We start from the raw sequence: 15,000 nt of genomic DNA on the forward strand, positions 1-15,000 counted from the left end.
TATTTTAACAGTTTTGTTCAATAAAATCATGATTACTTGCTTTTAATACTTTATTTGAACTAATTATTATTGCCTCATTCCTATTATAAATGTATTTTAAGTAATTTTAAAATACATTTATAATAGGAATTTTAATAGTATTTTAGTAATTTTTAATAGTAATTTTAAAAGCTATTCTTCACTTAGGTCTATTTTTATTACCACAAAAAATGTATTATAATTATCCAATTAATTGGTAGAATAATCTACTCGATTACCAAAATAATCGTTAGTGACAGCTCTAATATGGATCGACACATCGATCAAATGTCTAACGATATGATGTATCGTTAATATAATCGATATCTGTAGTATAAATAGGCACCTTATTCTGTCCATCTATGCATTACTGCCAACGCATGCATTCTCCTTCAAACTCACGTATGTGGCCCTGGAGCACAAAACCAGTCAGAAGGTCAGTTTTTTTTATACATTTATATAGATTTATACATCTGAATAAATAAGCTTTCGTTGATGTATGGTGTGTCTGGACTGGTTTTGTGCTCCAGGGCCACATATCAGGACTCAATATAAGGTCTGTCTGAAGGCACAAGGTGAGCGTAAGATAAATACCTTTTGTGACATTAATAATGACTTCTATATTTCATTTACACGGTAAAATCTATGAAAATGTATTTTAGACCTACATGAAAAACCTGAAAAGCACTGTTTATTTATGTTCTGCTTGTACTTTAGTTATCTGTAGACAATATTCTTAGCACTGAACCTAGTATCAGCCAAAAAAAGTCTGAAAGTTTTAACAGCTTTATTTTTGTAATTTTGTATATTTATGTTTCTACATTAACGTATTTTTTATTAACTGGAGTACCTCGTTTTGTTGTTTCCTAATGAGCATTATTTTACACACTGAAGTCTAAAACACTTTCTTGACTGTTGTCATGTCATAAGATTACTGATCTTAAGTGTGACTTAGTTTCTTTCCAATTATTTATTTTTCTTTATTATATAAATATAAAAAAAACATTTTTTTAAAAGTGTAGGCTTGTGTAGTGTGTTGTTTTGTTGTGATCGTCCCAGGATGAGGAAATGTTCATGTTATATATTTTGGTTGCATTCGTGAGTTAATAAAAATGTCAATGGTTGTTTAAAATAGGAACATAATATCATAATATCGATAAATTGATCGATATACTCCTGAATCGAATCATATTGAAATCGTATCTTAGAATTTTTTGAGGTACGTTTTGAAGAATCAGTATTGTATATGTATTGTGGATGTGTGTGTGGATATAAGTGAGTGTGCTGACCTGGGAAAGTCCTCGTCCCCCAGCAGCAGTCCTTTAGGGATCGGGGAGTAGCGGCGTGGAGACATGGGACTGAGGGCTTGTGGGTAATCAGACATGTCCATGTGAGGAGAATACGCTGCAGAAACACACACAGACGTCAGAGATCAGCAGTGTGTGTGTAGGAGTGTGATTGAGCGTGTGGGAGTGTGTGTGTGTGTGTGCGCTCACAGCTGGTGATGTCAGGAGGATTGTAGGCGTCTTGATGAAGAGTTTTGGCTACTCTCAGATAAACCACTTCTCCTGTGTTTTTCAGCGCCGCTACAGCGTCTTCATGCATCACGTCCTCTAGATACATATTATTCACCTAAACACACACACACACACACAGATCAGTATCACTGGATTAAACTAACCAGCATCACATCCATGATAATCATCATACACCGCATGTAGTGTTTTCCACAGGACTTTTAGACCTCAGAAATATAAAAGCTACAAATCCATCATTCAGACATTTTAAAATGTCTAAAATCTGAGTCCATAATCCATAATAACGCATCCTCCAGTGAAAAAGTGCATCTGCTGTTGTCTCTCACATCCGGAGAAGCAAACCGGTGAGAACATCGCTCGGATCGGAGCATGCTCCACACAGAACTTCTCTTATAGATATTTGCTTTACATGCTTATTTGTAGCTACTTTAAGGTACTTTTTAAAATATTTTTGATTACCTTATATGTACAAAACTCATTTTCCACACACACATAATATTTTTTAACATCTTGTTGCAACATTTGACAAAACTCAAGATTGAATATTTGGTCAAAATCCCATGTTATGAAGATGAAGTGCTATGCAGGCTATTTTAGACAATATTAGCGGATTAGACAGCAATGCTGAGCTAAAATATGAATGTTTGCCCTCTCTCTCTCTTCAGCGTTCCCACATCTCTGAGTTTTTGAAGTAAAGAGGAAAGAAAATCCTATACAAAACTTATTGAAACAACAGTTCTTTATTTACCCTTGTAAGACCCCCCCCCCCCATCATAAAAACACTTTCTCGTTGGATCCAAACTAAGTTCATAGATGACCTATTTTGATCTCAAATAAGTGAGTTTTCACTGAAAGGTGAGGAGTTTGCATCTATGCACATCAAAATCCAGCCACATATTAGTTTAGAGCTGTTTTGTCTTGTAAACGCTGCTTGATCTGTGCAGATTTCTCTCCTGATTCAGACCAGAACACTTTTTCTCTGAAGGAAGAGTTATTATGGATTATGGACTCTTATTTGAGTTAAAAACATCTTAATGCTGGATGTGTTTCATCTTTTGTGTTCTCCAGATGTTAACTGATGGACTGGAGTGGTGTGGATTATTGTGATGTTTTTATCAGCTGTTTGGACTCTCATTCTGACGGCACCCATTCACTGCAGAGCATCCATTGCTGAGACACTGATGCAGAGACACATTTCTACAAACCTGATGAAGAAACAAACTCATCCTGATCAAACTCACAGCGAGGATTTTGTCTCCAATCTGCAGCCGGCCATCTTTATGCGCGGCTCCTCCTTCGATGATCTTGGTGACGTAGATGCTGTTGTCTCCAGGGACGTGTTGGTTCCCCACGCCGCCCGCGATGCTGAAGCCCAGACCTGCGGCAGAGGCTCAGCCAATCAGATGAGCTGAAGGTCAGCCCCGCCCCCTCCCTCCCTCCCTCCCTCCCTCCCTCCCTCGCCCGCTCACGCACCTTTAGGGCCTTTGATGAGCTTCAGCTCTGTGATTTTCTCCACAGACGTTTTGTGTCGCAGCACATAGAGCCGCACGATCGGCCCCGCCTCCTTCAGCGCCTCCACTGCGAAACTGTGAGTGACCTCACGCACGTCCACGTCATTCACGAACAGGATGCTGTCGTTCACTCTGAAACACAGACGGGTTACACTCACTGATCATGAGAACACATAAATACACTGAGCATCTGTCATAGTGAAGATTATCTGTGCTGGTTTTAATTAAAAATAATAAATAATACATTGAGACTCCTTTGGGTTTAAAGGCTTTAATTAATAAAACAATAAAAATAAAGTGAAAAAATTAAGAACATTTAGCTTAAAGAAAATGCCTATTTTTTTATCATTATTTTCATAACAAAGATATTGCAAAGAAATAGACTTAATTTTCTTACAGCAAAATATTTTTCTCTTCATTTATTTATTTAATGATTAAATAAATAATATTTATTAATATTTAATATTTATTACCTGTAAACACATTTTACAGGTATGAGATAATGACACAGGTGTGTTAGGGCTGTGAAAAAAAAATTATTTTGAATATTCGTCCAATTTAAAATAAAAATCAACATTTGAATGCATTATCAGCGGCACACGAGATGTGACGACGATGAAGGTGCTTTGTATTTTAATGCTTTTGTTAGCTTATCCAGTTGAAGCCACTGGATGCGGCGCTGCTGCGCTGTTCATTCAAAATATTGCAGAAAAACAGAACATCAAGTAAAAAAAAAAGTAAAGTCGTGACGTATTGTCAAGTATGGTGACCCATACTCGAAATTGGTGCTCTGCGTTTAACCCATCCAAGTGCACACACACAGCAGTGAGTAGTGAACAAATGCGCACACGCACACACACACACACACACACACACACACACACACACACACACACACACACACACACACACACACACACACACACACACACACACACACACACACACACACACACACACACACACACACACACACACACACACACACACACACACACACACACACACACAGCAGTGAACACACACCCGGAGCAGTGGGCAGCATTTATGCTGCGGCGCCCGGGGAGCAGTTGGGGGTTCGGTGCCTTGCTCAAGGGCACCTCAGTCGTGGTATTGAGGGTGGAGAGAGCGCTGGACATTCACTCCCCCCACCTACAATCCCTGCCGGCCCGAGACTCGAACCCACAACCTTTGGATTACGAGTCCGACTCTCTAACCATTAGGCCACGACTTCCCCCTCAATCAATGCAAACAATCAATGCAGAGAAGTTCAGAATCAGAAAGAGCTTTTATTGCCAAGTATGCTTGCGCATACAAGGAATTTGTTTTAGTGTCATAAACTTCCAGTTCACAGAGACAACAACGACAACACAGTCAAAAAGAATAAGATGAGAATAAAAAAAAACATATATAAATATATATATATAAATAATAATAATAGAAACTTACATGACTGTATATACAGCTGTGCAATAGATGATAGAATGGGATAGAATAGAAGGAGAAGCAGGGATGTACAAGGATGGAGGTGGTAGCAAATAAATATAAGGTTATTGCACATTGTTATTGCATAATGGGGGGGGGGGGGGGGGCATTTAACTGTTCATAAATTGGATTGCCTCGGGGAAGAAACTGTTCTTGTGCCTGGCTGTCCTGGTAATTGTGGCTCTGTAGCGCCGACCAGATGGCAAAAGTTCAAAAAGGGGATGACTTGGATGTGAGGGATCCAGAGTGATTTTCTGAGCCCTTTTCCTCACTCTGGATGTATACAGTTCTTGGAGGGTGTGTAGGGGGGCACAGATAATCAGTTCAGGAGCTTCAGGAGCTTGACAGAAGGGTCTTTAGAGGTGCAGTCGTTGGTGTAGAGGGAGAAGAGCAGTGGGGAGAGTACACAGCCCTGAGGAGCACCGGTGTTGGTGGAGCGGCAAATATTAAAGATTAAGTGCACGTTTGAATTAAATGGTGCTTGGTCAATATTAAACAGTAATGTGTAATAATAATCATCAGGCGTCGGCGCTCCTGCAGGTCTTTGTTGTGTAATCTACTGTGTAGTTGCAAGTCTACAGCGTTTGCGTGAGAGAGTGTTCTTCTGTTGTCTGACAGCTTTTAGGTGCGTTTTTGACAACGCTTACCTCTGCTTACACGTCACCACCGCATCAGCACCCAAAACATGGGGAATTTTTAGACCAATATATAATCGCACAACCTATTCAATATTCTATGAATAAATCGACTAATCGAATATTTGAAAATCGTGACCCATCCCTAATATTGATCACATTTTCTAGAGGGGCATCTATGAGCACTGCATTCGCGTCTCACACAAGAGAGCCACATGTTTAGAAAGCATGTCAAATTAATGCGAGTTCAACTTTTAAAAACATGTCTTGAGCCGGTTTTTCCCATCCCATTGCTTCTCATGTTTTTAAATGAAAAAAGTATTCTTTGTGATTGGTTTTCGGTCTTAAACTATACATACATACATGATGCTGTTTTGTTTCTAATTGTTTAAGCAACGTAATTAATTATATATGGTTTATAAACATTATTTTAAACATTATGCACTTTTTTCAAAGACAGTTGTGTTATTTTATTGCTTTGAAGAAACGTGCATTAGTAATATTTTTGCTCGATGTGTCAGGAGAGAAGCCAAAAGCTTTTTTCCCCCTAACAAAAATTATGTCTTTTAAATTTGAGTATAATTCGAATATTGATAATATTTAAGTACAAAATTCAAAATAGTTTTTCAGCCATTTTGACAGCCCTAGTGTGTTACAGTACCTCAACCGTCCGTCCTGCGCCGCGGCTCCTCCTGGGATGATCTTAGTGATGAAGATACTGGGATCGTCTCCTATGTGAGGGTTATCAGTCCCACCGGCGATACTGAAGCCCAGACCGGAGTTACCCTAAACACACACACACACTGATGCTCGCACACAAGCGCTCTCATATGATGCATTTGAGAAGAGCTGAAAGGAAGAGACGTCTCAAACCCTCTCCAGTGTGATCTCCTCGTACTCCACGTCTCCGTCCATCCCGTTCATCTGAGACAGAGAGAAACATCATTCATCAGGATCAGTACTCGCTGAGTTTCTAAGCACAGTTCAGCACATGAACTCAAAGTAACCTCAGGTGATGCTCAAAACTAAACATCTGAACAACTGAGCATCAGAGAACAGCTGCGCTTCATCAGCATTAAATCAGACCGATTTAAGAGCCAATCACTGATGGGGGCGGAGCTTGATGTAATCTGTGAGGACTGATTGGACAGTGAAAGTGTCCCTGTATGAAGGCAGATTAAACATTGGATGAGCTGAAGAATAATTTACTATATTGTGACAAAAGTAGATGAGTATGTTTCTTCATCAGGTTTGTAGAAATGTGTCTCTGCATCAGTGTCTCAGCAATGGATGCTCTGCAGTGAATGGGTGCCGTCAGAATGAGAGTCCAAACAGCTGATAAAAACATCACAATAATCCACACCACTCCAGTCCATCAGTTAACATCTGGAGAAGACTAAAGCTCAAACACATCCAGCATTAAGACCATAATAACTCTTCCTCCAGTGATAAAGTGTTCTGGTCTGAATCAGGAGAGAAATCTGCACAGATCAAGCAGCGTTTACAAACAAAAACAGCTCTAAACTTTAAAGTTTTGTTCTTCTCCAGATGTTAACTGATGGACTGGAGTGGTGTGGATTATTGTGATGTTTTTATCAGCTGTTTGACTCTCATTCTGACGGCACCCATTCACTGCAGAGCATCCATTGCTGAGACACTGATGCAGAGACACATTTCTACAAACCTGATGAAGAAACAAACTCATCCTGATCTCAGATGACCTGAGGGGAACACATGTTCATCTGAACTATTTCTTTAAGTCATCTGGGTTTTTCATCAACAGCATCTTGAAACTACTGAAGAACCGCCACTCATTAGAGACTCACACCTAAACGACCTGAGAGACACGCTGGGTAATTAACATCCTGTCTGTTTCAACAACAGAGCTGAAGAACTTTAATTAAAGTCGTTTGATGAGTTCCAGCGCTGGAGTGCCTGCAGCCATCACACACACACACACACACACACACACACACACACACACACACACACACACACACACACACAGTGACAGCTGATCTGATGTCACATCTGTCGTGTGGAGAGACAGCCAGAGCACTGTTTGTGAGTGTGTGTGTGTGTGAGTGAGTGTGTGTGTGTGTGTCCTTTCGTTGCTACAGCTACTGCATGGTAACAGCTGTTGAGTCCTCTGGGAAAATCCCGTTTCCTTAGCAACTAACATTTCCATGGTAACAGTGTCAGCCTCTCAGCCTCATCACGGGCCAAATGTCCATAAGCGAGAGATCACACACACTCACACTCACACACACACACACACACACACACACACACACACACACACACACACACACACACACACACACACACACACACACACACACACACACGTGTTTGTTCCCATGCTGTCTGATGACTTCTAAAACTTTGACTGACTTTTATCTAAACACACACTTCAGTGGAATACGCATCTGTTTAATATTCATGAGTCTAGAATTAGACTGCATCTTTATTAATAAACATCAGATATAAATATCCAGACTCTCATTTTCTGAACTCTTCTGTTTCTCAGATGCAGTCTTGATGGCATGACATGTTTATTTTAGTGTCAGCTTTCATATTATATTTTCATTTTTGTTTTAGTTTTAATTACATAATAACATTAGTTAGTTAAGTTAAACTATACATTTTTTTATCTCTGTTTTCCATTTTAGTTCATACTAGGGCTGGGCGATAAAATTATAATGATATAATTTTCCTGGATAAAACGATAACGAGTTTGATAATAATGTTTAGCGCTAGTCATGTGAAGTCACTAACAGCTCAATGTGAAGAGTCTAAATACACAACTAGTGTAGATGCAGACAGAACCATGGATTTACTGTAGTAACACTGACTGCACCGTGCTACTGTGGCACAAATGTGGGATATTCATCTGTTTATTATATTATTAATGTATTAAAGGAGTAATGGAGTATAATTACAGTATTTTTTGTGTATTTAGGCTACTGTTTTTCATAAAAAATAAATAATAATTCTAGAACCAGTTATATTTTTACCATGTTTTAACTGTGGCTATTAGGGCTGTGCAATTGAAAAACAGTTTGAGTTCGGCCTCCAACGATTATGAAAATACAATAATCAGAATAAAACGATAATTGTGCCCCATCCCATTTCATTTGATTATTCATTTCTGTTAACTGAATACTTGAGACGTGCATAAAAAACCTTAAAGCACAGTTTGCTTCATTTGTATCTTTTTATTCTATTTGTCCTTTGCTTTTTTATTACTTGACAGTTTCATTATTTTCAGTAATTTTCTTTGTTTATTTGTTACTAATACGAGTTACCCTAGTACTCTGCTGTGGGATTGAGAACTGTCAAATTTCAATGGTCTCTAAAATGTAGATGTCATAGCCTTATTTACAGAAAATATGTGTTTAATATATATCACTATCTTTAAACAAATCACTCATATAAAGTTTTGGTCATATGGCCCACTCATAATCGTGTTAAATAATCCTGATTATGATTTCTGCCATAATCGAGCAGCCCGAGTGGTTATCATGATAAAAGAGAATGATTAAATTTCATCATATGAAAATGAGGTTGTTACAATTTTTACAGATTTTTTTTGAACATACAGAAATTAAGAAATATATTTTTCTATTAAGACAAATTACTGGAAAATTGAAAAATGCGAAGTGTTTATCATGTTGTGACCATAAAGAGTTGTTTAAAACCACAACTAACAGTCTGCTTTCTACAACTCTCGCTTTGGAATCTTATGGTGTTAATTAACGATATCGACTGATATGAACAATTTTATTATGATGGTATTTTTGGCCATACCGCCCAGCCCTAGTTAATAGTGTTTTGTCCTTTTTAATAGTTTTTTTTTTTGGTCTATTTTGTATTAATTTTTATTTCAGTTAAAGTTTACTATAGTACTTCAAGTTAAACTATTCATATTTTGAATCAGTTATTATTATACTTTCCAATAAAAAATGATGAAAATGATATAAACATCAATGTCATAGAGACGAGATCCTGTTACTGAACGTCTGATTGACCAGCTCAAACCATAACCGGGTCAGCATGATGTCACTGGACAGACTATCTTAGGTTTTCGCCTATTGAATGTTGATTCGAATCGCTGATCGATTGCTTCTGTCTGTCGTGCTGTAGAGAGGTTTGAGATTGTAGCTCCGTGTAGCTTCGCTTTTCTTTTCTTTTACTCTCTGTTGTTTAAAGTGGTAATATATAACTTAATTCCCACCATATTTCTGTTATTATCTATCAAACTAATTTGATCGTTCTCTTTTTAAAACCTCGCGGTTCCATTCGCGTTTCTATTCGTGCCTATTATTGTTTTCTTTTTTTCTCGCTCCGTTTTTCACAAGTTCATCAAACAGCAGTGGTAAGCGAATCATTCATCAGTCACGGTGAGTAATGGCTTCTCCTGCTATTGTTGTTTGCACTTCATGTCACATGTATAGTTTATCTCTCTCTGTCGGCGATGAGGGATTCACATGTGATAAATGCAGGGAAATAGTTAGACTGACAGAGAAGGTTTCAGAATTAGAGACACGCATCCAAACTTTAGTTGAGGACAGTAAGAATGTGAAGGTTGTAGATACTGCTTTTGATGGACATTCACTCCCCCCACCTACAATCCCTGCCGGCCCGAGACTCGAACCCACAACCTTTGGATTACGAGTCCGAATCTCTAACCATTAGGCCACAACTTCCCCACGACGACTTTAAACGAGTCTGCCCTCCAAGATTACAGTTACAAACATGAGCCGCGTCCAAAAGGTAAAGGGGGAGGTGTTGCTACAATTTATAGCAATATTTTCAGTATTTCTCAGAGGTCGGGTTTCAAGTATAATTCGTTTGAAGTAATGGTGCTTCATATAACGTTATCCAGAGAAACAAGTGTTAATGATAAATCCCCTGTGATGTTTGTACTGTATACAGGCCACCAGGGCACCACACAGACTTTATTAAAGAATTTGCTGATTTTCTATCTGAGGTAGTGCTGGCTGCAGATAAAGTCCTAATTGCTGGTGATTTTAATATCCATGTTAATAATGAAAGAGATTCGTTGGGATCAGCATTTATAGCCATTCTAAACTCCATTGGTGTTAAACAATACGTTTCAGGACCTACTCATTGTTGAAATCATACTCTAGATTTAATACTGTCACATTGAATTGATGTTAATTTAAATATTTCAGCAGAGCGATGATATCTCATATGTTAAAGTTCAAGTTCAAGTTTATTTGTATAGCACTTTTTATGATACAAATCGTTGCAAAGCAGCTCTACAGGAAATTAAGTTTCCACAATATATTTATATATTGCAGAACCTTATATATATAGAATATATTTAACTTATGGCAAAATTTGGTAATTCTCAGATCATTATCTAGTTTCGTGTATATTCCATATAGCTAAAGCTGTAAAGCCAACTCCTTGTTACAAGTATGGTAGAACCATCACTTCTACCACAAAAGACTACTTTATAAATAATCTTCCTGATTTATCTCAATTCCTCAGCATATCCAATAGTTCAGAACAACTTGATGATGTCACAGAAACTACTGACTTTCTCTATTAGAGGTATTAGAGGAAAATTAGAGGTATTTCGTATTGCTTGGTGGGAAAGTACCCTATCCTACAGAAAAGCATTAAAAACTGCTAGATCTGCTTACTTTACGTCTCTTTTATAAGAAAACAAACACAACCCCAAGTATTTATTTAATACAGTGGCTAAATTAACAAAAACTATAACAACAGCAGGTGCAGACATTGCCCAGCAGCACAGTAGTAATGACTTTATGAACTACTTTACTTCCAAGATTGAAACTATTAGAGATAAAATTGTAACCATGCAGCTCTCAGCCACAGTACCTCATTAGATAGTGCACTATAGATCCCCTAAGGAACAATTCCACTCATTCTCTTCTATTGGAAATGAAGAATTGTATAAACTTGTTAAATCATCAAAACCAACAACCTGTATTTTAGACCCTGTTCCATCTGTGTGGCCTGTTCCGGCCACACAGGCTGTGACCCTCTTACCCCCCCCCCCCCCCCCCAAATTTTCTTGGGGAGCCACTGAGGAGCGGGCCTTGTGGGGCGCTCTTGCAGCGCGGACTCTGTCGGGCGCTCTTGCAGCGTGGAGCTGGACGGAACCAGCGGAGACGCAGGAGGGCATGTGCGGGGAGCCGGCACGGGGGGGCGCTCTGGAAGCGCAGACACTTGGGAGCGCTCTGGAGGAGCTGAGCTGGACGGGACCAGTGGAGACGCAGGAGAGCTGGACGGCACCAGAGGAGACGTTGGAGAGCTGGACGGGATCAGCGGAGACGCAGGAGAGCTGGACGGCACCAGCGGAGATGTTGGAGAGCTGGACGGGACCAGCAGAGACGCAGGAGAGCTGGACGGGACCAGCGGAGACGCAGGAGAGCTGGACGGCACCAGCGGAGACGTTGGAGAGCTGGACGGGACCAGCAGAGACGCAGGAGAGCTGGACGGCACCAGCGGAGATGTTGGAGAGCTGGACGGGACCAGCAGAGATGCAGGAGAGCTGGACGGGACCAGCGGAGACGCAGGAGAGCTGGACGGCACCAGAGGAGACGTTGGAGAGCTGGACGGGATCAGCGGAGACGCAGGAGAGCTGGACGGCACCAGCGGAGATGTTGGAGAGCTGGACGGGACCAGCAGAGACGCAGGAGAGCTGGACGGGACCAGCGGAGACGCAGGAGAGCTGGACGGCACCAGCGGAGACGTTGGAGAGCTGGACGGGACCAGCGGAGACGCAGGAGAGCTGGACGGCACCAGCAGAGATGTTGGAGAGCTGGACGGGATCAGCGGAGACGCAGGAGAGCTGGACGGCACCAGCGGAGATGTTGGAGAGCTGGACGGGACCAGCAGAGACGCAGGAGAGCTGGACGGGACCAGCGGAGACGCAGGAGAGCTGGACGGCACCAGCGGAGACGCAGGAGAGCTGGACGGCACCAGCGGAGATGTTGGAGAGCTGGACGGGACCAGCAGAGACGCAGGAGAGCTGGACGGGACCAGCGGAGACGCAGGAGAGCTGGACGGCACCAGCGGAGACGCAGGAGAGCTGGACGGCACCAGCGGAGATGTTGGAGAGCTGGACGGGACCAGCAGAGACGCAGGAGAGCTGGACGGGACCAGCGGAGACGCAGGAGAGCTGGACGGGACCAGCAGAGACGCAGGAGAGCTGGACGGGACCAGCGGAGACGTTGGAGAGCTGGACGGGACCAGCGGAGACGTTGGAGAGCTGGACGGGACCAGCGGAGACGTTGGAGAGCTGGACGGGACCAGCGGAGACGCAGAAGAGCTGGACGGCACCAGCGGAGACGTTGGAGAGCTGGACGGGACCAGCAGAGACGCAGGAGAGCTGGACGGCACCAGCGGAGATGTTGGAGAGCTGGACGGGACCAGCAGAGACGCAGGAGAGCTGGACGGGACCAGCGGAGACGCAGGAGAGCTGGACGGCACCAGAGGAGACGTTGGAGAGCTGGACGGGATCAGCGGAGACGCAGGAGAGCTGGACGGCACCAGCGGAGATGTTGGAGAGCTGGACGGCACCAGCGGAGACGTTGGAGAGCTGGACGGGACCAGTGGAGACGTTGGAGAGCTGGACGGGACCAGCGGAGACGCAGGAGAGCTGGACGGCACCAGCGGAGACGTTGGAGAGCTGGACGGGACCAGCAGAGACGCAGGAGAGCTGGACGGCACCAGCGGAGATGTTGGAGAGCTGGACGGGACCAGCAGAGACGCAGGAGAGCTGGACGGGACCAGCGGAGACGCAGGAGAGCTGGACGGCACCAGAGGAGACGTTGGAGAGCTGGACGGGATCAGCGGAGACGCAGGAGAGCTGGACGGCACCAGCGGAGATGTTGGAGAGCTGGACGGCACCAGCGGAGACGCTGGAGAGCTGGACGGGACCAGTGGAGACGTTGGAGAGCTGGACGGGACCAGCGGAGACGCAGGAGTCCACCTGCGAGGAGCAGGCACAGGAGGGCGCTCTTGAAGCGCGAATTCGCGGGGGCGCTCTTGAAGCGCGGGTTTGCGGGGGCGCTCTGGTTAACTAATAATGACAGGAACAGGAAGGCAAAATAGAGACACGGGAGGAGGGGGAAACGAGACACAGGACTGACAATCATAGTACTGACTCCTGAGACTGCTCTCATTAGAGTTACAAACGACCTGCTTTTATCATCTGATCGTGGTTGTATCTCTCTATTAGTGCTACTGGATCTTAGCGCTGCGTTTGACACTATCGACCACAACATTCTTTTAAATAGACTAGAAAATTATGTTGGCATTAGAGGAAGTGCACTGGCATGATTCAAATCGTACTTATCTGACCGCCATCAATTTGTGGCAGTAAATGAATAGGTATCATACCAATCACAAGCGCAGTATGGAGTACCTGAAGGCTCAGTACTTGGCCCCTTACTTTTCACGCTTTACATGTTACCCTTGGGAGATATCATTAGGAAACATGGTTTTAGCTTTCAAAGTTGATATCAAAAACTGGATGACTAGCAATTTCTTACTGCTAAATTCTGAAAAAACAGAGGTGTTAATTATTGGACCAAAAAATTTTTCTTATAATAACCTAGATCACTGTCTAATACTTGATGGCTCCTCTGTAAATTCAATCTTTCCTTCAAAAAACATGTTTCAATCATTTGTAAAACTGCATTTTTCAGCTTAAAAATATATCTAAATTACGACCTATGCTCTCAATGTCAAATGCAGAAACATTAATTCATGCATTCATGACCTCGAGGTTAGATTATTGTAATGCTTTATTGGGTGGTTGCTCTGTACGTTTAATAAACAAACTCCAGTTGGTTCAAAATGCAGCAGCTAGAGTTCTTACTAGAACCAGGAAGTATGACCACATTAGCCCGGTTCTGTCAACACTGCACTGGCTCCCTGTTAAACATCGGATACATTTTAAGATCTTGCTATACCTATAAAGCCCTGAATGGTTTGGCACCTCAGTATTTGAGCGAGCTCTTATCACATTATAGTCCTTCACGTCCGCTGTGATCTCAAAACTCTGGCCGTTTGATAATACCTAGAATATCAAAATCAACTGCAGGCGGCAGATCCTTTTCCTATTTAGCTCCCAAACTCTGGAACAATCTACCTAACGCTGTTCGGGAAGCAGACACACTCTGTCAGTTTAAATCTAGATTAAAGACCCATCTCTTTAACCTGGCTTACACATAATACACTATCACATTTCTATAATTCAAATCCGTTAAAGGATTGTTAGGCTGCATTAATTAGGTCAACCGGAACCGGGAACACTTCCCAAAACACCTGATGTACTTGTTACATTGTTAGAAGAATGGCATCTACGCTAATATTAGTCTGTTTCTTTCTTATTCCGAGGTCAGCGTAGCCACCCAGATCCAGACTGTATCCAGATCAGATGGTGGATCAGCACCTAGAGATGACCTCTACAGCAGGACACCTAGATGACCCCAGAGACTGACCCCCAGTGAAGACCCTGTCTCCAAGACGGCCATCGGGACAAGACCACAGGAACCAGATGATCCTTTGCACAATCTGATTCTGCTTTAGTCTAGATTTAAACTGCTGATTTTGTCTGGCCAGAGGAGAATGACACTATTTCAACAAACTATTTCCCGTCTAAATACTGTAAAGCTGATATAAAGCCACCCAGATTTATATCAAGCCGATGTAAAGCTGCTTTGATACAATTTGCATTGTTAAATGCGCTATACAAATAATATTGACTTGACTTAACCAGCAGCAGAATCAGTCGTCAGTTTAGCT

The 15,000-nt window shown here is 42.2% G+C and overlaps 1 protein-coding gene across 1 annotated transcript in view; it reads right to left on the reverse strand.

The window, feature by feature from the left end:
* Positions 1-15,000, reverse strand: part of LOC306860209 (disks large homolog 4-like) — a 51,230-nt gene that overhangs the window by 11,932 nt on the left and 24,298 nt on the right. Inside the window, exons 8-13 of the mRNA XM_079401782.1 lie at positions 6,061-6,111; positions 5,849-5,973; positions 3,030-3,199; positions 2,798-2,934; positions 1,515-1,650; positions 1,308-1,422 (exon numbers count right to left, since the gene is read on the reverse strand). Coding sequence (XP_079257908.1) covers positions 1,308-1,422; positions 1,515-1,650; positions 2,798-2,934; positions 3,030-3,199; positions 5,849-5,973; positions 6,061-6,111 — 734 coding nt within the window. The remainder of the gene's footprint in view (positions 1-1,307; positions 1,423-1,514; positions 1,651-2,797; positions 2,935-3,029; positions 3,200-5,848; positions 5,974-6,060; positions 6,112-15,000) is intronic.

The sequence above is a fragment of the Barbus barbus genome (genome assembly GCF_936440315.1).
Source record: "Barbus barbus genome assembly, chromosome: 41".
Classification (NCBI taxonomy): domain Eukaryota; kingdom Metazoa; phylum Chordata; class Actinopteri; order Cypriniformes; family Cyprinidae; genus Barbus; species Barbus barbus.